The sequence below is a fragment of the Podarcis vaucheri genome (assembly GCF_965113315.1).
Source record: "Podarcis vaucheri genome assembly, chromosome: 1".
NCBI classification, from domain to species: domain Eukaryota; kingdom Metazoa; phylum Chordata; class Lepidosauria; order Squamata; family Lacertidae; genus Podarcis; species Podarcis vaucheri.
The window spans coordinates 20,756,335-20,781,709 of NC_138759.1; the positions used below are offsets into that span (position 1 = coordinate 20,756,335).

Below are 25,375 nucleotides of genomic sequence, written 5' to 3' on the forward strand. Positions count from 1 at the left end.
GGCTTTGAAACTGCGCGCGCGCGGGCTGTTCCGATTTCCATCGGCTCTGCCGGCGGGAAAGCTGGCTCAGGAATGTCTGGAATGCGTAACTCCTTCCAACGTTCCCCTCTCCCTTCCCGCCTCTCCAAGGCTCTTGCCTCCTGGCGCGCTCCAATGGTCAGCGCAGATTTGGTCAGCTGATCCATAGACACCGCCCTGGGGCTCCTGGACAGCTCGTCTTTCACAGCCGAAGAAAGACCTTCTTCAAATAGCATCTGAATGGGTGCTGCCGATAAATCCCACCCCAATCTGTGAATCAGCATGGTAAATTCAGTCCAGTACTCACGGACAGATCTGCTTCCCTGCTTGCAAGCCATTAGCTGTCTGCGCACCACCCCTTCCTCAATATCGCTGGAAAACATGATATCCATTGCACGAAAGAATTTCATAGTGTCCTTTAGGATATCGTTGTGCGTTGCCATCAGGGGTCGAACCCAGTCCCGCGCCCCCTTCTCAAGATGCCCAATTACGAAAGCAACTCGCGATTCCTCATCAGGGAACTCATCAAACTGCACATTCAGGGCATATTGCATCTCGGTCCTAAAGGCATGGTAATCCTTGGGGTCCCCCCCAAACTTCTGCACCAATCCTGGTACCTTTCTGGGGAACTGAGTGGTTCTCCCCTTTTTGTCAGCATCCTGAGCCCTTCTCTCCTCGAGCCTCGCCGTCTGCAGCGCAAGTTGGACCTCCAGAGCTTGATACCTTTCTTCCAAGCTTGGACCAGCTCCAACCCCTGCCTCTCCGGTTCCGGCTGGGTTGCTCATGATGCTTTCTCCTGCACAGGCAGCGTACAAAGACTGTCAGACTGCTGTCAGGGGATGATTAGCTGCTTGTGCTTAAAATTGTGCCCCTTCAGAGTTTGTGCGGCCCCACAAACCTCTGTGTGTGACAGAGCTCCTCAGACATGTCTGCTCTAGTCACTAGTAGAGTCTGACAGTGGCTGCCTGCGGAAGCGCTTCCAGCAAAGAAGTTCCTTAACGGAAACGCGTCTCCTGGACTCACGACGTGGCAGCTTCCGGCGAAGCATGGGTCTCCCTGCAGTTGCTTCTGACACCTCCCCGCTATTTTCGCTGGATGTGTCTCTCACCCCTTTCTCTCCCCTGCTGTTTCCTGCCTGGGCTGCTGCGTCTCTCTCAGCATTACTGAGATCCTCCTCCAGAGACCCCTCGCTCCCCCTCCTTGTCCCTGCCTTGGCTGCTCTCTCCCAGTCTCTGGGAGCCCTACCAACTCCCTTTCCTCTGATGTCAGTTCCCTGACACTATGAATCCATTCAACTACATTATGTGCAATTCTCCCACCCACTTACGGATACGTTACCATACCAAACAAGTGAATGCTGATTGGATTCACGATTCCCACAAAGCTAAATGCCAAGATAAACCAATTGAACAATTCTAGAGAGAGTAGAGCTGAGTGCATTAATATATTAATTGGTTCAATTAACTAAAGTGTGGCTTTTTTACCTGAATTGTAAATCAGAGCACTTCCCTTTCAAAGATCCTCAGCACAGAGAACGCTTTTTAAATCTATATACAGCTCTCGATTCAGGCAAGGCATTTGAAGATTATCTTTCAGAATACAATTTCCCAGTTTGGGGAAAGGGAAAGGAAACTTACAAATACCATACAACCATCACCTGTATTTAAAGTCAACTTAAGAGGGAAAGATCAACAAAATGATCCCAAAGATATTTACTTGGAAGCAAGACCAATTATTTCAGTGCAACTTATAGCTTCAATTAACTAAACATCAATAGGCTAACAACCTGAATCATAGACAGAAATCAATTGCCAGGGTGGGGGTTGAGGGGGATGAGAAGAGAGTCACCAGCTAAGGTTAATTCTTGTTTGATTGAGGCTTTATTCCCCAACAGCCTGTTTCATTGCAAGAGCAATCACATCAATTTACACTGAAAGAGACTCAAAAAGTGATGGGTCCCAGATATTTATTTAGGTAGATTTATATCCCGCCCTTCTGTTGCAGGAAATTGGTAGTATCAGATGAAAAGGGTCTTACAGCACTGCTACGAGATGGGCTATTCACAACTGCTGCACTAGTGCAGCAAAACATCCAGTGCAGTAAGTCAGGCCCACACAATTCCAAATGCAGTATTTGCTTTCAACATTTTAATGCATTTCATGGAGATGTGCTAGTGTATAGCTTCTGCTATTGTTTGGCTCAGGCAGCAGAAGCCAATTGATTGCCTGTCCTTAGCAATATTCCCTTGAAGTCTCTGGAATAATGATTTCTTGTTCCGGAACATACGTTATGTGAACGGAATGGAAAGATAACAGCTTCTTCTCTAAACTATCCATTTTTTAGTCCACTTCAAATTTCACTCCTCTTCGTTAAAATATGGTTCGACTGAAAGATTAAGAAACTCTAGATTTTAAACATATAGGCTACACCCGTCAACATGTCAAGCATGATCTATTAATTTCAAGTATACTAATAAACATTGTAGACAGTGCTTCCTGGTGACAAGACTTCACTATACAATACCGTTAATTCCACAATTGCTGCTATGACTATTCCTATATATATTTCAGGCTGTACTAGCCGACAAATCAATATTGTTTTGCAGTAAACCCCTGGATGGTTTAGTCCAGTCAAACCTAACTATGGGGTGTGGCGCTCATCTCGCTTCTGGCTGAGGGAGCCAGCGTTTGTCCACAGACAGCTTTCCGGGTCATGTGGCCAGCATGACTAAACTGCTTCTGGCGCAATGGGACACCGTGATGGAAACCAGAGCGCACAGAAACACTATTTACCTTCCCACTGCAGCAGCACCTATTTATCTACTCGCGCTGGTATGCTTTCGAACTGCTAGGTTGGCAGAAGCTGGCAGAGTGCATGGGGTGTTAGAGGAGGAGTAGTACTTCTGGTAGCAGACACGTCATGCTCCTTCTGTTTTAGGTTGTTGACTTTTGGTCCCTACCCTGCACTCAGCTCCCACTTGTGGCTCCTAGTAGCTGTCAGCTCATGACAGCAGCCATACCCTGAGAAATGGCACACCCGAACCATCATCCTATTGGCACATCCCATTGGTTGAAGCATTCCAGCGCTCAGTCTAGTACTATCACTTCATCCTTCTCTTCAGTAGGTTGCTCTGAGCGCAGCCGTTTGGTGCCAATGCTTTCCTTCTTATCCAGCTTCCTTTTGCGGCTCTTGCTTTCTGGGTCATCAGCATTAGCTGAAAAACCTTCCTCAGTCTCAACTATCAGTACATCATCATCTTGAGCTGTGGGTGCTGATTCCTGTATATACACAGCAGCCTTCAAATAAATCTTACACTTGAATCATAAATAATGTCATTTCATGACATCTCTGTCAATACATATATTCGCTGAAGGTTTTTCCTGTTTATGAATAACAAAGCAGTCAAATATGCTTTTGCAAAGAGATGGACTCTAAAAAGGAAAAGAAGGAACTGACCTCTCTTTCTTTCTCTGCCCCCCCCCTCTCTCTCACACACACACACACACACACACTTGTAGATAAGAGTTCTGTTCAGAACTACAGGAATTAAAATCAGCATTTATACAGAGTTCAAACGAAAAATATTGAAATACACACATTTGGTGCATCAATGTTTTACCCATGGGATACAACCAAGTAAATATCCATCACAGAAATGTATCACTACGACAAACCCAAAATCCCACTTCTAATCTTTTTAATTACTGTTCATGAACAGCATTATGCTAATACTCAGTAATTATATTCTGATCAAATAGCCTGGTGTCCAATACCAAGCTTATGGATAAAATTCTGGTAAGTTAGATATTGGATATTGTATAGAAGTACAGTGGTACCTCGGGTTACATACGCTTCAGGTTACAGACTCCGCTAACCCAGAAATAGTACCTCGGGTTAATAACTTTGCTTCAGGATGAGAACAGAAATCGCGCGGCGGCAGCGGCAGCAGCAGCTGGGAGGCCCCATTAGCTAAAGTGGTGCTTCAGGTTAATAACAGTTTCTGGTTAAGAACGGACTTCCAGAACGAATTAAGTTCTTAACCCGAGGTACCACTGTAGACTGAATGCTTGGTTTACATGCCATTACAGGAATAACGCATCTGGTGGTTTATCTGTAGAACAGTCTCTCTGGCTGTTCAGCTACCATGTCAATTAAAGATTTGATAGCCTATAGCAGGGATGGGGAATTTGTAGCCCTCTGGATGTTGTTGGACTCCCCACTCTCCTCAGCCCCAAACAGTACAGTCAACATTCAGAGATGGTGAGAGCTGTAGTCAGCATTATCTGCGGGACCACAGGTTCTCCATACCTGAGCCACACAAGGACTCCCTGCGTGAAAATTGTATCTACCATGTTGAAATGCACACAAAAAAGAAAACCTTCTGGGTAGACACCAGCCAAGATCCAAAGAGCTTTTCCTAGCTTTCACATGTGTTCCAAGGAGACTTGGGTGTATGTGTGTTTTTCCACTTCAGCCCCTTACACTGTGTGAAGTGGCATTTCAACAGCGGTTTGTGATGTGGCACAGAGGTCTCCATAAAAGAGAAGGGGGGAAAACCTCCCAGTGGCGCACGTGTAAGCTCTTGGGCAAGGCTAAAGTAGCTCTTTGGACTCAGGCCAGTGACAATAAGATGGAACAAGCCTTTTGCTCATGAAATATAGTCAGGTCTCAAGTGTGCATTTGTTCCCTTTCCTCTTCCAGTCTGGATTTCACCTACGTGACACCCATTTCCAACAGCACTCACTCGCTTTCCAGCTGAAAAGAAGAGGCATTAAATACTGATCTGAATTAAAAAATAAAGACCTTAAGTGCAGGCTTTGCTGGAATGTCTCCATTCTCTGAAACATCCAAGTCCAGTATACCATCATCCTTCTGACCAATGTCCTTGAGACCCCGAAGAAGTATTTCCCGTAACTGCTCGTATGGTGGTTTCTCAGCATAAGTCAGAGACATCACCGTTTCCATGTATTTGGCTATTTCATCTGAAATAAACAATAAGTGTCTGTCTATGGAGATTGAATTATACTACAAACACATTTTAAAATGATTCACCTAGAAAATTCACACAATTCTATGCTACCGCTCAGCCATGGCTATTGTGCAGAATCTGATTTCAAGGGTTTACTCGGAGTAAGACTTACGCTGAGTATCACCCTTCGTCATGAAAAAGCCATCCTAGCATTTCAGTAAGAAAGCACTACAAACAATCCTGCAATTTTGCTTTGGAAGGAAGCATTTACAAAATACACTAGTCTTGCTCAGGAGTGTTTATTTCAATGAAAACAGACTTGAGCCCAATGACTTACACTTTATAAGTTCAATTCATTCAGGAGTTTTTAAACTTCCCGGAAATTATGTCACGTTTTCCAGTATTTTGGACATAAAGTGCTTGTTTTGTCTGCAGGCACAAATACACACATCTCTCCAGCAAGCAAAAATTGTCATGATCTGAAAGCCAGCCATGTTTCATGTGTGCTGCATGCTATGACTGAAGAATCTGGATCCTTCTGGCATCCCAAATCCCACTAGTGGTCTATGTGTGAATGCTATGAATTTTGCCCTCCTGCATAGCTGTGAATTTTGCCACCCCCACCCCCCCGCATGAAAAAGAAAAAATATTTCCTTGCAAGCCAACCCTTTCATCCTGCAATTTCATGACAACCTCAACTATATTTCCAAAATGCAATATGTACAAATATGTAGCAAGTTGTCCAAGGGTTTGTTTTAACTTCGTTTGGAAAATGAGCACCAGAAGCTCTCCAAAAACAAGCAGATCCTGGACACTTTTTGTTTCAACAAAACCCCTTTGAATTCTTTTTTATAATTCTTGTAATTTTTTTTTTTTACAAAAGTTTCATTATGGGTTAATATGAAAATTGAATCTTCTTACCTGGTTTATCTTTTTTAGAGAAACACTCACTCATCAAGTCTGCAATATTATCTGTATACCTGACGGGGGGTGGGGGGAAGCAGACAAGTTATGTTTAAGAGATCAGCAGCTAGTATTTTTTGTGAATTTTCTCCCTTAGGTAAATAAGTGTGTATCAACACAATGATGAGAGTAAAAATGGGGCAAATCTCTTAAATTTTAAAATTATACTTCAGTACTGAATAAAATATCTCATTTTCTAATATCGTACAATCTCATTTAGTAACATTTGCTCAAAATATACAGGCAATCAAAACTGTGGATGAATGAAAAGATTATTGCATTATATTTTTGATGGATGTGTTACTATATCATGAAATTCCCAGAGAATCATGCATGTATATCAAATAGGAAAGCCGGGGCCTTTAATTAGACCAACCTGTGTTGGAAAAGTAGAGAAAGTCAGAACTTTCAAGCAGAAATAATAGGCAAATTGAAATTACACTGATGTAAGAGGCTGAAAACATTTTCAGAGCTGAGGGCCACATTTCCCCAGGGGAATGCTGTGAAGAGGCCCCACACCAGCAGATCCATTTGCAGAAGAGGATGGACTTGCAATCGCACAACTTGAACAACAGCTAAGCCCCATTCCCTCCCCACAGATGGTTGAGAAAGGACCTAGAGAGCTAGATGAAATCTGGCTGTGGCCTGCAGCCAACCCACAGGTTCCCCATTCCAGCTATGCAGAGCAAGGAGGGGTGATTACCCTGTAATTCACGAAAGCTAGGGCTAAGCTGCTGCTAGCAAACGAGGAACACTGTGGTAATGATTTAGCATCTAGGTTATTTCAGGGCAGCTTGTTCAAAAACAGATCTGAGCCCAACGTTAATAAAACTATGATCATGCTAATCATGTCAGGAATCTGTTGCAAACTAAGAGGGATGTGGGATGAGTAGGTAGCATGTACTCATTGCCTAGAAATTTTCAGCAGTAACAGATTATACTACTATGCCCTTGTTTGTCGTTTCTGGCTACCAAGGCCCCATCAGACTATTGTAAAAAACAAAACAAAAAAACAGCAGTGCACAGGTGGGTGCATGTAATGAGATTCCTAAGTTTGGATGATATGTGCAATGAGAATGATGAAAAGTGGGTGGTGAGCTACTTGTTCAACAGCTAAACTTTCCATTTGCTGCATGTTCAGTATGTTCATCTATCAGGGCTGGCCCGCCCATCAGGCAGATGCCTCAGGGTGACAGGCTCCTGTGGGTAGCAGTGCCGCTGTGTGCCTGCTGCTCACTGCTGCCAGATGCTTGGCACCTCCTCCTGCTTCTTTGCCACTGCAGCCACGCACCACTGTCTTGGCCACGCCCCTGCAGCCTGCCTGCTGCTGCACCTCCTTGACCACCACCCAGGGAAGCCTCAGTGTGCTGGCAGAAGTGAGGGGCTGTGGAGGAGGAGGGGGTGGGGAGTAGACGGGGGGGTTGCCTCGAGTGGCAAAATGTCCTGGGCCAGCCCTGTCATCTTTTATGTAAAATGAGGAATACCCATAAGCAATGTGAATACCTTATCGTATTATTTAAATAAGGGCTTTTCATTCAGTTAAGTGAGTATTGGAAAATAGAGTAATCTCATTCCTTTTGGGTAGTCAAGCCCCAACTATACATCTGAGTAATATTTTGAATTTGGGGGCCTCGCTATCAGCCAAGCTGAAAGATTACTATTTTGAATAAGACAAATTTGTTTTTGAAAATTAAAAATAAGAGTTTTACCTAATTTTGGAGTCTTTGACATAATTGGGGTCTTTCAGATTGTCTTCCCAAGGGAGTTTACCACAAAGCCAACAGATCATACAATAACCCAGAATTTCCAAGTCACCACGCCTTGATGGAGCTGCAAACAAAACAGAGCATTAACTTCACAGTTGTGTCTTATAGTCAATTTAAAGATATACAGATGATTTATAGATCAAGTTTGGGAACTATAAAATATTTTCTTAAGAATCCAAAAGGAGCCATCAATGTACTGTCACAGGGTATTTCAAAACTGATGGACGGGATCTCTTTGGAATGTGTGGAACATCGGCAAAGATTTGGATGTTACTATTGGTCACAGGCCTACAGGCACTCATAGTTCAGGGTCTTCTAAGGGCGGATCATTATTCCAGTGTCATCAGTGAATAGAGAGGTGAGGTATGGAGAGTCCCCAGCTGCTGTTCTGTCTGGTTGGAGATTAAATGGTGCAGGGAGAAGAGGTGTGTAATTGATGAGGCTTCTAAGTGGTGTCAGAGATTAATATGGCTGGGATCCAAACAGCTACTTTAGTGGTACCCAAGGATTTGCACCTGTCCAGTGGGGTTTATTTTAGAACAGAAAATCCCATGCTGTCTCACAAATTGCTTTTGAGACTATCCTCAGCAGCATGACAAGAATGGGGAGCCACTCATTGCATTAGCACAAGTCCAAAACCACTTTGGGTTCAACATTTTCAAGATCCTGAACCTAGTAAACTTAGAAGACATGTACTTTGAGGCACAGTGACCCATGCCACACTTCCTGATGGGACGCTTTTTAGTTTTATTTTTTTATTTTTTATTTACCATTGGTCTCTGACTGTGGACAGCACAAGAATGACACCAACCCCTAGAGTTGTACTTTTAAAACTTCTGTCTTACGAGAAGAAATGCAACAATGTGCCATTGCTCTCACCACTGTAACATACCAATGCAACTCATAATCTGAAAATGAATCAAGATTGCTTTAAAAAGCCTGGATCCAAAGAACAGATATGCATGCATGGAATAATGGAAAGCAATGCCTCAAGGGCAGTTTTTCTCCATAGGCACCTTCCCAGACACTGAGGTCATCCTCGTGTGCCGCCTCCACGAGAAGTCAGGCATTTTCTGCAAGGGCTCCCCAGTGACGTTCGGCTGGCACCTTCCTTACACACCTTTAGGCACCAAGTGAAAACATGCCTCTTTAACCAGGCCTTTGGCTGACTGACATCCAATTCCCCCTTTAAATGTGTTGTGGAAAGGGAGGGGAATTATTAGTTTGTTTTTGTTCTTACTTTTATTAAGGATTTTGTGTTTTGTATATTGCGATTTTATGTTGTGAACTGCCTTGAGGTCTACAGGTATACGAAGGCATACAAATTGTAATAATAATAGTAAGCAAGAGCTTTGCTTTCATCCATTGTTTTCAGCAGCAGTACCCACCTGAAGCTGAAAGCTTGTGAATTGAAAAACAGCTAACCTCTTCTGTACTTAGAAATCCTGCTTAGAAAAAAAGGAGCTCTGGCTCTGGGAAAGTAGCTGGGTGTAGCTCTGTGATTCAGAATGTGCTTCGCATGCAGAAAGTCCTGGGTTCAATTCCTGCCGTTTCCAGGCAGGGTTGGAAAAAAGACTCCTGCATGAAACCCTGGGAATGCCCCGTCAGTCAGTATAGCCAACGCTAAGCTAGATGGACCAACAGTCTGAATCAGCATAAAGCTGCTTCCTCTCTCATCTTTGAATGTACATTCATCCATTCTTTACCATCTAAGATCTAAACATATTTTTTAAGAGCTAATATGTGGTTGTTTTTTTAAAAAAGTAGTCTTGTTTTATATACTTGGCAATATGATAAAATATATTAATATTTGACTGGCCAAATAAGACAATCTGTACAAAGATTTCAGCACGCAGATGTCCCATTTGCAGACAATGTTGATACAGTGGTACCTCCGGTTGTGGACAGGATCCGTTCCGGAGCTTCAGTCAAATCCCGAGGTTTCTGCAACCAGAGGGGCCGCTTCTGTGCATGCATGCGCGGCTAAACACTTCTGGGTTTGCCGCTTTCGCAACCCGAAGCTTACATTACCCGAGGGTAACGTAAGTCGAAGTGCTACTGTATTATTATTCTCCAACACTACAACAATCTGGCTTGTAACATCGTTTTAAGTTATTCTGCTAATTATTCGCAGCTTTGTTCCCACTGTGGGATTCTAAATTAATTCTTGATATGTAAGTGGGCTACTTTAGACCAGCATTTCAACATGGCCACATTTTCAAGCTCGTTACCTTGCATTCACAGCAACCACAAGAAACGTTATGCAAGAAGCAAATGAAAACTACTTACCCACCCCCTTGTGAGCATCAATACTAGTAAATTCAAGAGTTCCATCATGACACCTCTTGGGATTCTCTTTATAATCTTTGTGGTTACCTTCCGGACAGTATCGATAGGCGAGGCCATAATCCACCAAGTACACCTATTAAGATTCCAAATGCACCAAGACAAGCGTCATCCAAGAGTTTATAAGGACGCTTTTACAATACTTCCAAAAATTCTCTTATCATTCAGACTTCAAATGCTTAGGTTATATCATAGTAATTTAATATTCTTTTGGAAGCCGCCCAGAGTGGCTGGGGAAACCCAGCCAGATGGGCGGGGTATAAATAATAAATTATTATTATTATTATTATACTTGAACAAACATTTACAAACTATTCATTTTTACTTATTGCTTTGTTAAAGTCATTTATATATTTATATACTGTCATTTATATATTTCTAAGCAATGCACATAAACATAAACCATGCAGAATATAAAATAATAAAAAGGAATCATAAAACGGAACACTAGCTTCTACTGCCATGCATGTAAAGTTCAGCAAGGAGGTGCCTGTCTAATCTCAGTTGGGAGGAGAGCTCCATAGGTTTGGGCCCACAGCTCTGAACACATGGCTTCTAGCAGTTATGAGCCATGCCACCTGAGCCACAGGGGATCGCCAACAGAGATGTCACAAAAGATCTCAGTGATCAAGCTGGGATATAAGTGATCAAGTGGTCCTTTGGATACTCTGAACCCATGTTGTTAAAGGCCTTGTAAATTAATACAAGAACCTTGAACTTGGCTGGGTAACATATGGGCAGCCGGTGCAAGTTTTTAAGCACCAGGGTTATGTGCAGGTTGCAGTGGAACCACTGTAAATCAGTGCCCCCAATACCTACCCCAGAAAGCCACCCTTGTCAATTGTATCAAAAGTTGCAGGTGGTTTGAGAAGCAGGAGCAAAAGATGCATCCTGCCGTCCCTCTATCAATCCAGGTCATCTATCAGGGTGACCAAGGTTGGTTCAGTCAAAAATCCAAACCTGAACCCAGAATGAAATTGATCTAGCTAGTCCACATCTTCCAGGAATTTCTCCAACTGCTCTCTCCACTACCTTGCCTACGGAAGGGACATTCATGGCTGGGTGTGACTAATCATTGATTCCATGTACTCCAATATAAGACAATTCCATTGTGAGATACTTGCTTTTTGTTGCTGTTTAAATAAAGGAAGAAACCAAGTTAAAGCAAGTCTACCTGCATGCTGTGTTTCTATCTAGAGCAGGGATGGGAAGACCAGTGGATTAAAACAACCTTGTAAATAAACCCACAAAAGTTACTAGCCTGTAACAATTTTTTGCTATCCTGCGGGGGACTGGCACAGGAAACTCTGTCTCTGCTGCAGCAGCCCGCTGTATTTCTATGATGGGCATGGAGGAGGGGTTTTTTGTCTTCTGGCAGCCTGCTTGGTATCTATGGACACAAGGCAGGGAAGGAGCACTCCATCTCTCCTCCAACAGCCTGTTTGCTCACCTGTATGCAATTCTTTGTCACTTATGGCTACCAGGCTAGTGCTTAAATGCAAGGCTGAGATTCAACTCCCATCATCTCTGGCCGTGCTGGCTGGGACTGATAGGAGTTAAAGTCCAACAACAACGGGAAGGCCACAGATTCCTGGTCTCTGATCTAGAGCAATCCAATACAATCTTTAAAATAACAGTGGGGGGGTATTTTAAACTATATAGGTAAATACTATATTGTCTCATAATCCTTGAAAAAGAAACATTTGGTTGGCTGCATGAATCTGACAAAATTGCCCCAGGTGAGCTGGTGGAGACCCGAAGGCTCCGATTTGCGTCAAGTCACCAAGATAAGTTTGATCTATAATTTCTTTTTAAAACCTATCACGAATGCTCAGTAAGATGGTAAATGCTTTCACTCAGTTACAGAAGACTCCTGCTCATTTTTTAACAAACAGACACTACCCACTCAGATGGCAGAGGATGGTTTGCATCTGTTTGAGACTCACTAATTGGCACAGTGACTCCAGTCAGTATCAGCGCCATCTTCTTCCCTATACCTTAAATGGAGAAATTCTGTTCTCCCTTCCTCCAATAGGACCAAGAGTTTTCTACCCTCTGGTTGAATACTTAATTTGATATTAAAGGATTTAACAAATTGTTCAACCGTTTTTAATAATTATATTTTCATCCTACCTTTCGGACAAAAATATTGTCTCCCAAAGCAGCTCACATCAATGAAAAATTCAATACAGTCCTGGTGGGAGGCACTGTACATAAATTAAAATGAGACACAGGCCTTCACCTCAGGCTGGCGACTAAAAAACACAAGACATCCAAGGGAAGGGAAGGGAGGGAATAGGTAGAGGATGGAGATCAGTTCAGCAGTGCCAGAACAGCAGTGAACTTTAAATGGGCATCTTTATTAGATGAGGGCAGGAGCTGATCTTTCCTTGCTGGTACTCTTGCTTGGGTATATAAAAAAAAATGCAATTGCCCAGTGACATTTAGACCGCTGGCCAGTTTAGTCCATATACATGTGGGTAGCAGACTAGTAAAGCTTTTATTTTTTTATTTTTTTGTAGACTAGTAAGTGTCACAAATTCATTTGCAAGGCTAGTTGGGCCACTTTAAAAAAAGTATAACATTCGCTTATTCACTCCAAGATAAGCACTCAAACAAGGGGAAATTATGGACTTTGTATGTGCATTTGCCAAACACTAAAGATGTAAAATAATAATAATAATAAAATTAGACAGCTACAGATATTTCTGTAAACCAATTGATTTGAACAATCAACATGTTAAAAATCAGGTTTTCCAAGTAACAGAACACTTATGCTTGATGGATTCTTCAAACAAAGGAAATAAAAAATTGACAAAGCAGACAGGCAAATGTAATTCACCGGTGTACTATATAATTTTAAACTTCCACCCCCAAATAGCTATTTGAAATTCATTTTGTATCGCAAGCATTCTCCTGAATATTATTCAGGGCAGAATAGCCAATTTGATCAACTGCCAGCAAAGTGAATAAAAAATGTACAACATTAACTAGATATAAATGTCAAGCAGAAATATTAATGCTGTACACATTCATAAAGGCAAGATTTCTGCTGAGGTTCACAGCAGCTCCATTAAAAAAAAAACAATAGGTTAAACAATGAAGAAAGAAAAAACCTGGAAGTTACCTGATGTGGAGCCTTGTAGCCCAGGAGAAGATTTGAGGCCTTGATGTCTCCATGCACATATTCATGTTCATGAATGTATTCTAAAACATCAAGCTAATAAAGACATAACAGAACAATTTCAGCATATATAAACCACACACAGCAGAGGGCAACTACTCTTTACAGGTTAACTTTAAAGCAAAGAAACTACATTAGATAGCACTAATGATACTTAATTTTTAACTTACTATTCTCAAGCCCAACAGTAGTACTGTTTTGCGGGTAAAGTGCTTTCCTCTCTCTTCAAAAATCTTCTGGAGATCTTTCCCAAATCTGTCCATTACCATAAATCTGTAGCTGGTTTCAGAAAAAGAAAACATAGCCTTTAAGAAAATCCATACGAGATACCTTTATATATATATATATATATATATATATATATATATATATATATATATATTTGCTTTCGTAGATTTTCACGGGTACAGGAATGCAGGTTTTGGTGTCTTCGGGTGTCTTCCCGTGTAAGAGTCGGGGTGTCTGGGCGACGTTTCGACGAGGTCTCACTCGTCATCTTCAGGCTGGTGCTTTCGGCTTCTTGTTACTGGAACAGAGCTCTGTTCCAGTAACAAGAAGCCGAAAGCACCAGCCTGAAGATGACGAGTGAGACCTCGTCGAAACGTCGCCCAGACACCCCGACTCTTACACGGGAAGACACCCGAAGACACCAAAACCTGCATATATATATATATATATATATATATATATATATATATATCTTTTTAGTGTAAGTATTTTAATTTTTAGGTTGCTTTCCAGCAAAGAAAAAAAAAAGCCCCAAAGCAAAGTACAAAATGAATAAACATGCACATTTAATAACAGAAATTTAATATCTACTGTAGATACATTAAATGTATTTATTTAAATTATGTAGCAACAAAAGATACACACAATAAGCCACTGAGAAGTCTAAACAGGAGAACAAATGAACAGTGAAGGACTGTCAGAATAAGAAGAGCTAAGCGAGTTTCCTAAGGATGAACAGGGAAAAGACTAGGTTCCTGAGGGAGAGTGTTCCAGGGTCAGGTCTCCTGTCCCATGACAGCGGGTGGAAGTGGGGCAGAGGTCTGGGCCTCACCAAAATATCTTAGGAGGCAGGAATGATTGTGTGGAAGCAGAACGTCCATAAATACTATGATCTCAAACTGAAAATGTAATTCTTTCAAGCAGTGGAGGTTAATCCATTACAGCCAGTGGGGCACTGCCCCACCAACCTCAATAAGATTCAACTGCAGAAACAGGAAGCCGTTGACTAAATGGAAAGGATCCTGCTCTGCGTCAAATGACAAGACTGGGTCAGGCTGCTTCTCTCTCCTCTTCTACTTTTTTATTTAATATTTTGATGAATGGTTATTTCATAATCTCCATTTCTACGCACCATTCCTTCTATATTTTCAAATGGCTCATTTAAAAAACCAAAAACCGAAGGAGTTGAAAAAAGCAAATCATGGTGGTGTTGAGCTGCTTTTCCAAAAAATGCCCCCCTCCAAAGGCCCTATAATGCTTGTGAATATTCCACGCTCTGAGAAAAAGCTGGCTGTACAGGAAGCAATACATAACTGACTCATTTTTATTTTGCTTTGGGTCTGGCTGGTGCTAATGCCCTGCAATGAGGTCAGAATGCCCTGATCCCACCGAGGACTCTTATCTGGTTCACAGCCATCGAAAATGCACTTTTAACAGATTGCTTTAGTTCTCATTGCTTTTGAGCAGCAGGATACGGCATTTCAACATTTTATTAAAAATGAAAACACCACTACGGAACCCACAGCACCCACCCACCCTTTCAGGGTGGTACTCATAACAACTTGCTGCTGAAAGCTGCAGAACATTCAAGCAACTATTCCAAGGAAAAGAGTTCTGGTCAGAAACCAGAAAGCAAAATTACGGAAAGCGTGGAGTGCACATGGGAGGGCTTCTGTGACTCACACAGAAATAGAAGCTGCATTAGTTGACTGTGAAAAGTTGCTCCTAGAATCACAGATTCGGAAGGAACCACGAGGGTAATCTAGTCCAACCCCCTGCAATGCGGGAATCTCACCCAATGTGGGCCTCAAACAACATGACCCTGAGATTAAGAGTATCATGCTCTAACGACTGAGCTATATGTAAGGGTGTATCTTCAGAAGCCCTTGGGTTTTTTTGTTTTTTTAAAGCCACAAAAGATAGAGGGTTATAGACAAATTCAGTCCCTCCCCAAACAGAAGGGCTCTTTGATCATGTAGAATATTCTGTGAGTTGTCTGGGTGGGTGGGTTTTTGTTTTTTTAAAAAAATGCCCCCTTTCTCCTGCAGCCTCTTATGCTACTTCCCCAACCCTCTGGAGAAGACTTTGCGAGGTGCAGGAGGTTCTAGAAGGGAAGGGAGAATCAGATAAAATTGTATTTCCAGTAGTGACATAAGCTTCTACTCAGCGCCTTTTTTCTAAAAAAAATATCTTTAGGGGTACTCTCATTTTCCTACTCATATTGGCCTCAATGAGGCCAAACTTAGATTCACAAAAGGTTTAGGGGTATGCATACCCCTGCACCCCCCCCAGCAAAAAAACACTACTGCTACTACATTCAAGAGTTTCCCATCAAGTAGAGGGACACAACCGGATACAATTCAGGGGAAAAGTTCTAAAATTCATCTAACAATGCCTTTTGCATGCATCTGTCCGTACATATTTCCAGTAACATTGATCTGTTCATCAGTAACATTAATTTAACTGTTAGTACAGGTTTAATTCTCTATATAGAATTTTTTCTCACATGGCAATTCCTCTGATATTTTCACATTGATCAACTTTTAAGTCTGAATGCTGACACAACATCAAAGGCCATCAGTTACTGAGATGTGCTAAGCATGTGAGAAACTCACACAGGGGGAGTAGTGGCTATGAAAAATCTTATAAACTCAAAAATAAGAAATGGTTTGTACCTTTTGCCATTCTTTTGATGCAAGCCAGAACCCCAGTACTTGGGTACACCTAAGTATTTCAGCTTGTGAGAAGAAATCCATTTCTTAACTGAAACAAGAAAAAAGTTTCCAAATATGCCTTGTTACAGCTTTCTGCAAAGCAATTATTGCCATATTTGTGTAAGGATGTGATTAGTTAAATCAGACAGAAGGCAAAATGATGAACGCCTATGGATAAGTACTAAACATTTACTACTAACTCACTGAGGGGGCAATCTTATGGCAAGATCTGCCAGGTTGAAAAGATTAGGACGCAGAGGATCTCTGGCTGAACCAGTGCTAAGTCCCCAATCATATAACTTGCTCATCCCAACTCGGCTGGCAGAGCCATGGTCAGTGTACACAAAAAAGTGGCATTCTGGGGGCTGTACCAGAATGGGGGATGAGGGACTTAAGAGGGCTCCTAAGCCCAATCAGTTTGGTCATGTGACCTGGAGACCCAGAACAGAACACCTTTTTTGAGGCCTGTTTTCCATCTGCCAGGCTTAGGCGAACCAGCAGCCCTGCTACTAAATGGAGTTTGGATCTCGTATAACTTTAACTTGCACCAGCTTGCATTATGCCAACCTTTTTGTGCATAGGACTGCTCCCTTAGTTACTAAGCATGTGATCTAATCAACACTAAGCATTTTAAGGCTCAACAGAATCATAGAGCTGGAAGGGTGACTGGGAGCGGCTGCTGAGACCACATAACACCAGTCTTGAAAGACCTACACTGGCTCCCAGTATGTTTCCGAGCACAATTCAAAGTGTTGGTGCTGACCTTTAAAGCCCTAAACGGCCTCGGCCCAGTATACCTGAAGGAGCGTCTCCACCCCCATCGTTCTGCCCGGACGCTGAGGTCCAGTGCCGAGGGCCTTCTGGCGGTTCCCTCGCTGCAAGAAGCCAAGTTACAGGGAACGAGGCAGAGGGCCTTCTCAGTAGTGGCGCCTGCCCTGTGAAATGCCCTCCCATCAGATGTCAAAGCGATAAACAACTACCTGACATTCAGAAGACATCTTAAGGCAGCCCTTTTCAATGATATTTTTTAATGTGTGATATTTTAGTGTATTTTTGGTTTCTATGGAAGCTGCCCAGAGTGGCTGGGGAAACCCAGCCAGATGGGCGGGGTACAAATAATAAATTATTATTATTATTATTATTATTATTATTATTATTATTATTAGAGACCACAAGGGTCATCTAGTTCAACCCGCTGCAATGCAGAAGTCTTTTACGCAATGTGGGCCTCATTCCCATGACCCTGAGATTAAGAGTCTCATGCTCTAACAGAGTTAAGCATGTGCTTAGGTCTCTCTCACTGAAATTAGTGAGATTTAAAAGGGCTCCACTTAGGAACTGCATTGTGCCCTTTCCATCATTTATGCGTTCCACGAGTTTCTTTCTGCCTTCTTGGCAATTTTAATATAGCAAACATCTCGTCTCCTAGCAAATCCAAGCATATTATTTAATTAAAATTGCTTATGCTTTCTCCCCCCTTTGAACAGCCACCTTGCGCTACGAAAATTCCACTTTCCCCTTGGAAATTAGTGGCTGCAGCCTCAATGGGCTGTGACCTTCGAGCATAAAAAAGGACAAGAGAAAGTGTTCCAGTTCAGTAGGCCCTGTTTATAAACAATTACCTTCAATAACTACCCAACACTGCACCATTATGAAGAAACATCCAGTTGTAATTAGGTATGCCCTTAAAGTTACCATTCAGAGTCCGCCGAGAACTATGGTTTTCGTTGCCCATGAATCATTAAATATATTATTACACCTCTCCCAACGTCTCACATTAGGAAATTCAAAAAGGTTTAAAGAAATTGTTTTGTTGATTCAAACACCAGTAGATTACTTACTTAGGTCAGGTTTAGCTGTCCGTGTGTAGAAACTCAGTTCTGTAAAGAGTGGTCCATTGTCACTGGGTTCCTTTAAAAAACACATTTTTTTTAATTAAAAAAAAGTGAAAGCTTTCAAATCTGTTGGGTACTCGCCTCTCTCCAGTAAATACTTTTTAACAGATAAAGCTTTCTTCCCCTGTCCTATGCAGAATTCTAACAACCTAACCACTGTAAATTCTCTTCCTCTTTCTTTATCTTCTTAATGACTGTTACATAATGCAAAAAAGCATTCAATTAAAAAAGGAACATTTTTGTAGATTTCAATGCTGGGAGCAGGGATTAACTTAATATGGTGACTGAAAACTTAAGTGATATTCTGCATTTCAGTAATATTGTGGTATGCAGAAACAGCAAATTACTAATATATACATTTTTGCTTGACCCCCTCTTAGAGCAAATACATGTTTGTAACAATGGAATATACCCTCTAACAGGTCAGATCACTAGTCCATCTAGCCCCAAACTGTCTGTTCTAACAGTCCACAGCTCCCAAAGATCTCAAGCAGAGATCTTACCCATCACCTGTTCCCTGATATCTTTGGTTGAGGACACCAGGAATAGAACCTGGGACTATATGCATGCAAAGCATGGGCTCTGTTACTGAGCTATGGTCCCTCCAATATGTACAAGAGATACTTTTTTATAATAGAATCATACAGTTGGAAGGGACCCCAAGGATCATCTAGTTCAACCCCCTGAAATGCAGGAATATGCAACTGTCCCATAGGGGGATCAAACCTGCAACCTTGGCGTCATCAGCACCATATTGGCACCAACTGAGCTATATTGAATCAGTTCCTATGACAACAAAGGCTCAGATACTAAAGAGCACAGATCATTTACCACTAATGGCAGTGAAGGAGCTTACACACACCAAAGCCTAGTAGGCATGGGTGATTAATGTTGGTCAGAAATGTTCATGTTAGTTCAGCCACGTCCTGCTGAGATCTGAAGCAAGTTGAATGTTATGGTAGGCTTTCCCTTGCCAAGAAACCTGTCTCAACCTTGTTTTCTTCTCTCCAAAGTACAAACTTTGCCCATGTCATATACCACATTATTTTGTCCACATGAAGTTGACTTAAGCAACTCAATCTTGATCCAGGGTAAACTCAAATGTACACAAGTACTTCACAAATCTACATCTGGGGTCATACGTCCCCATCTCTAAAAGACATTTATGTTTTCAAGCTGTCTATTCTACGTAGTCAGAGGCATTCATTTATTAACACAATTTGTCTCCATTATGGTTACACACTAAAGCAAGCTACAAAGTACTGATATTCTGTATAAATAAAATGTTTATATCAGCATCCTCTTAAAACCACACATACATCACCGGCATGAACTACGCATTAATGCTTTTCAATACATTTAGTAGTCAGGAGCATGATGTATAGACTATTTTTACAAACATAAACTTAATCGATTCATAGTGTCTATAACTCTATAAATAACAGGCAGCCCGATACAGGCAAATTCACGGCACTAGGTTACTGCTACCAGGCAATAATACTTGCAACTATGCTAAATGGAAACTTAACAATTTGGCATAAATAAATAAATAAATAAATAAAATAAAATAAACAGGCTTCCCTCTTCCTGTCAAAATAGGCAATAGTCTCAAGATAGGTAAATAGCAAGCAGGGTTTAAGCAAAGAAGGCCAAATCCTATTTGCTTCAAGGGGTGCCATCTCCCCCGCCCTCCAACTTTCCAGGCCTGCGACATCCACTCCTTCTCAAGGGGTGGAGAGACTGTGGAAGAGGGAACTGAGAGGCAGCAGAAAGGAAGTGGCTGCACAAAGCTTGTACTCTGTCCCAGTGGCGTAGCGTGGCTTGTCAGCACCCGGGGCAAGGCAAGTAATTTGCGCCCCCTAACCCGTGGATTTGCGCCCCCTAACCCTAACCCCCAGATGTTGCGCCCGGTGCGGCCGGCCCCCCTGCACCCCCCCACGCTACACCACTGCTTCCTGGCAGTTTTATTCTCTTGGCAAACCGCTTTTGTAGCTGTCAAGCGGTTTATAAATGTTAGGATTTTTTTTTTAAAGGGCATTTTCAGAAAAAGCTGCTGGTGGCTCTCAGCTGTTCCCTCTCAGCTGCTCGCTCCTAGTTTGTGGGAGGGTGGATTTAAGGCGTGACGCGGGGGGGGGGGTTGCGTGCGAAGAAGGGCAACCTCTCCCCACTCCGCCGCTTTGCTCCACCCTGGCAGGCAGGCTGGCAGGCTGGCTACACGCGACGCGCTCGGCGAGGGCCTCCGGATCGTCCCCCGGGCTGGGCAAGGGCTCGTTCTCACGCAGCGGCTGTTGCGCAGCCTCGCCGCCGCCGCCCTTGCTCCTTCGCGTGCGGGGAAAGGCCGCCGGCAGCCCTGGGAGCGCCTCCCTCCGCGCCTTCACACGCAGCTGTGCCAGCCCAGCAGGCGGCTCCCATCCTCCCCGAGCCCCGGCCGGGCTAGCGGGGGTTGTGAGCCACCTGCAGGGAGCCGGGGGTCCTAGCAGGCTCCCTCGGAAGGTGGAGCGGAGCCCTCCTTCGCTGGAGGTTGGATGGCCAGCTGCGAGGAATTCTTAGCAGGCTCGCTCCACCTCCTCCTCCTCCCGACTTTGCTGCTGCTGCTGCTCGGCTTTTTTCCTCTACCAACGGCGCGCTGTGCCTTGGAGAGGTTCCCGCTTCCTTGAGGGGGGCCGGCCAAACGCGCCCCCCAAAATGTTGCGCCCGGTGCGGCTGGCACCCCTGGCACCCCCCACGCTACGCCACTGCTCTGTCCTCTGTGACACGTTCATTTTTTATGGGGAAACGGGCTGTATCAGAAACAATGCATGACTCTCTTTCCTACCATTGCTGGTCTGGCTGGTGTATGGAGTCAGAATGCCCCAATATAGCAGGGGGCTCTGAAACAAGTGCCAACTTCAAGTGCCCAGTCATCTCCCAGCCACCTCTATATCGACAGCCTTGTTTTGTGAACCACCCTGAGACCTCCAAGTATAGGGCAGTATATAAATTCAATTAATAACAATAACCATGTCAGGCAATAAGATGATGAGTGGTACAGTTGGACAGCAGCCGGGGACCGGACAGGGGAAAAAATGATCTGGCCCTCCACTGTGTAAAATGGCTTGTAGCCAGAATGCATTGCCAAATAAGGAATTATAGCTAAGCACCTCTAATACCATAAGGACATATACCAAAAGTTATAAGCCTGTACTCCAGCTCCAATCTGTCACAGCATTAGTAACTGTCCATTTCTTATGCGATTGATAAATATTTCAGGGAATCTTAAAGCAGAAAAACAATCCCAGCAGATGAATGCAGTAGTGTAATTTGAGACTATAACCGTGCAGTTATAGGAATGTAGGTCAGTATGTGTTCAGTTATTTCAGCAACAGGACAATGTTTGCATTTTTTAAATGTATTATGTATTTATTTATTTCCATTTATGAATGTTCATATGAAGTGGTTTAGCAATGCATAAGGAATGCTAATGGCAGAACAGAATAAAAAGATTTTAAAGTAAGGCTTCAACTTATCTAAACTTATTTCAAAGTACTTGTAATTCATGGGACATTGGGTGCCTAAGGATTTTCTCTCCACAAAATTCCACCTACCTACTGAAAGATTCTTTCTAGTTTTCCTAGGATGTTCTGTGCATGCATCTGAAAATGGACTACTTCAAATATATACTTACCACTTTTATAACATAGGGTGCATCACTGGTGACTGATTTTGAAGAATTAACATCAGCTGTTAAAATATGAAGAGTTTCTTATCAACATGGTGAAAGAACCATTTGCTTAATATACAGTTAGTAGTAACAAATAAGTATGTTTAACACTTAAAGTTAAGTGTTCAACTTGTTTCATAACCAGTGGTTTGACGCTGGCTTGTTTTGTAACTGACCAGATTTTGTGACAAATCACAGTTCCTGGTTTTCACACAATGACAAGGCAGGATTAGAGGAAACTGAAAATAAATGCTGATGAAGTTCTCCTCCTGGCAGAAGGAGATGGCAGCACACAAGACTGATGTTTTGTTCAGGCTCATTGCAGCTCCTGGACACAGCACCAAACCATGGTTTAGTGTGGCATGCGGACACGGCCTGAGTGCATTATATACTAATACTGGTGAAATCCTTCTCCCATTAACACTGAAGGAGGAAAGAATAGGCGACTTCGATTAGACTCATTCCAGTTCATACACATTGTGCTAAACCATAGTGATAAACATGTGCTTGTTACACTTAACATTTTAATTTTCCGTGCACATGTTAAATTGTACCATGAAGTGCCTCTCCGGGAATTGCTTGTCACTTCCAGCAGGCACTTAGCTTCTGCAAGTGACGAAGATAGTGACATTAGCCTGTCTAACTCTTGCAAGCCCGAAAGGGACCATGCCCTCTGCATTCCAATTATTGCTAGTCCAAACAGAGCAAGATCAGTACAGACAGCACAGTAACAGTACCACTGAAGAGCCACAATTGCATCAATTGCTTAAACTAGAAACTACACTGTCTTTGAGGTACTTCTTGTTGCAGGTCTTGTCTCAATACTCTGATCACCGTAGAAGCGAGTTACCATCAAATGTGCTCTTATTACACAGAAAGGCTACTTTTTATATTAAGACTCTGCTCATTTATATTTCAGCTCATAAAGGAATCCTGCAGCTGAGATACTTAGCAGAAGTTTAGAAAAAGCAAAATATACAGTGGTACCTCGGGTTACAGACGCTTCAGGTTACAGACACTTCGGGTTACAGACTCCGCTAACCCAGAAATAGTACCTCGGGTTAGAACTTTGCTTCAGGATGAGAACAGAAATTGTGCGGCAGCGGCGGTAGCAGCTGGAGGCCCCAGTAGCTAAAGTGGTGCTTCAGGTTAATAACAGTTTCAGGTTAAGAATGGACCTCCAGAACGAATTAAGTTCTTAACCCGAGGTACCACTGTATATGCAGGGATTAGAAAGTAAGAGCCTCTGGCTTCAACCTGGCAGGAAACAAGTCTTGAGACAGAAACCCCTCCCTCTTCTTTACACTATGGCCATCCATTTCTGTTCCCAAGCCATATTACATATTTATACACACACACACACACAAAGAAGAAAACTCATTAGGCAGTGATGGGTAGGTTTTACATCATAAGAAATCTGAGACACAAACTCCAGGTATTACTCTGGAAATCTCTAGCTGAAATGCATTATTCATTTTTACAAGCCATGCCCAGCCAACAGCCAACTGTGTCCAAACTTCCACATAACAAAGGACATAAGAACTGCCTAGCTTAATCAGACTAGGGTCTGTCAAGTCCAGCATCCTCTTTCCAAACAGCAGCCAGCCAGGTGTGTCTGGGAAGCTTCCAAGCAGGGCATGGAAGGTGATGAATAAAATCCGGATCAGCAGCAGAAACTTAGTAAGCTAAGCAAATGAATAATCTAAACAATGCAGAATGTTAAGTGTGTCTTTGGGCTCATCAGGTGATTATTTTGAAGGAAAGGAGGGAAATCAAGCTGCCATTCTCTAGCCAAATTGTGCCCATGATAAATTGATTTCACTGTTCCCATATTTTTGGATTATATATTCCCCACACCACCACCCCTGGCCTAAAGAAAGGAATGCAGTGCTCCAACTTTAACAGGCTTCTTTCTCAGTCTTACCAAGATAGAGGCAGCCAAAACCACCTTTGCCTATAACCGGACCAAGCTTCCAATCTTTCTTTGTTAGGTCAGTAAAAACTTCTCCTGGAGGAAATTCTTCTGCAAGTTTCCGTTTTGCAGGGCCTCTTTTCCCAGCTGCTTTCTTAGGCATATTCTAAACTAAAACAAACAAAAGACAAAAATCAACACACCTGTTAAGAGGTAGGTTATTCCACACTGTCGCTTGCTTTTAGTTATTTAATATACCAGTTCTCTTTCTTCGACATATGCTGCCTCCAACAAAACCCAAGTACTAAAATAAGAATCAAACAAATTCTCACTCCAGAATGAAGATACTTGAAGTGCTGTTTTCTCCCCCTTTTGGGACAAAATTGCCTTCTCCTAATTGAATCTTAAAACCATATTTCCACATGAACAACAATAAGAATTCTTTAGTTTGTAAATGGTATATGTATCAGCGACCAAGCTCTCAAACACTCATTATGACCATACAGGTTATTTTAAAACACTTTTACCCTGCTCTTGAGCTGAAAAGACTTCCAGATCCATTTAAAAAAGCACACACACACACACACACACACACACGACAATCCCTGCCCCCAGGCTTACAACATAAAAGCCTCAATACGAAAGGAAAAGGGGACGAGAAAGTGGAAAAAAGCAAACTCAGGTATTGTTATCATTTTAAATTACAGTTCTTATAATGAAGAGCTGGGATGGAAATTGCTCAGGTACCCTGATGGAATGGGAGATAAAGGAGAGCCAAAGGCAGCTGATCTCTCAGTACAGCCAGTTGAAGATCCATACTTCCTTTCTTCTTCTCTGCTTCAACTTGATGGCTACTGCTAGGTGACAGCTGAGAGATAGCCAAAGGCAGCTGGTCTTAAAAAGGGGTTTGGAGAAATTAATGGAAAATAAGGCTATCAATGGCTACTAGTCATGCTGGCTATGTTCTGTGTCTACTGCTAGAGGCAGTATGCCTCTAAATGCCAGTTTCTGGGAATGGCAAATGGGGAGAGGGTTGTTGCACTCAAATCCAGTTTGCAGGTTTCCTGGAGGCATCTATCTCTTGCGCTGCTGTGAGAACAGGATGCTGGACTAGATGGGCTTTTGGCCTGAATTTAATCAGCAGTTCTCAATCCTTCATAAAGACTGAGTACATCTGAACAACCAGTTTCCACACTTCTATGTGAGCAAAGCTCTTTATGCTTCCCTGTTATAGACATTAATTGTCTTGTGCTCTAAAATGTGTCTTAATTATCTATCCTAACCATAACTATGACCTCACTATCCAGTACTATAGATGGAAATGGCAACAGAGCAATGGGAGATGTTGATCCAGGGGGGAGGAGAGGGCTGTGTGGATGGCCAAACAACAGTTAAAATTTTATCCAGAGTTTCTGCACCTCATCCTCATGAGTGCAGGGAGAAATAACCTGCAAGTCACAGCGGCAGCCAGGCAAGCCTTGATGGGAAGCATACTTTACATGTGGCAACATATTATATTACCTTGCTTCACAAACATGGGCAGAGGGAGCAAGGTAACCTGGCTGGAAGGGTGGTATACAGTGTGGTGTAGTGGTTAAGAGCAGTAGTCTCGTAATCTGGGGAACCGGGTTCCCCACTCACCTCACAGAGTGTTTGTTGTGGGGGAGGAAGGGAAAGGAG

General features: G+C 42.7%; 1 protein-coding gene across 5 annotated transcripts in view; it reads right to left on the minus strand.

The window, feature by feature from the left end:
* VRK1 (VRK serine/threonine kinase 1) overlaps positions 1 to 25,375 on the minus strand; it is a 48,982-nt gene that overhangs the window by 15,225 nt on the left and 8,382 nt on the right. For 3 of the 5 annotated variants that reach the window (XM_082218796.1, XM_082218795.1, XM_082218792.1), the window contains exons 2-11: positions 23,708 to 23,866; positions 21,748 to 21,803; positions 18,030 to 18,099; positions 16,150 to 16,237; positions 13,417 to 13,525; positions 13,190 to 13,282; positions 10,006 to 10,138; positions 7,660 to 7,780; positions 5,909 to 5,967; positions 4,822 to 5,000 (exon numbers count right to left, since the gene is read on the minus strand). In XM_082218796.1, the coding sequence (XP_082074922.1) occupies positions 4,822 to 5,000; positions 5,909 to 5,967; positions 7,660 to 7,780; positions 10,006 to 10,138; positions 13,190 to 13,282; positions 13,417 to 13,525; positions 16,150 to 16,237; positions 18,030 to 18,099; positions 21,748 to 21,803; positions 23,708 to 23,858 (1,059 nt within the window). In that variant the 5' untranslated portion in view covers positions 23,859 to 23,866. The remainder of the gene's footprint in view (positions 1 to 4,821; positions 5,001 to 5,908; positions 5,968 to 7,659; positions 7,781 to 10,005; positions 10,139 to 13,189; positions 13,283 to 13,416; positions 13,526 to 16,149; positions 16,238 to 18,029; positions 18,100 to 21,747; positions 21,804 to 23,707; positions 23,867 to 25,375) is intronic. The other 2 variants (XM_082218794.1, XM_082218793.1) reach the window with 1 other exon arrangement.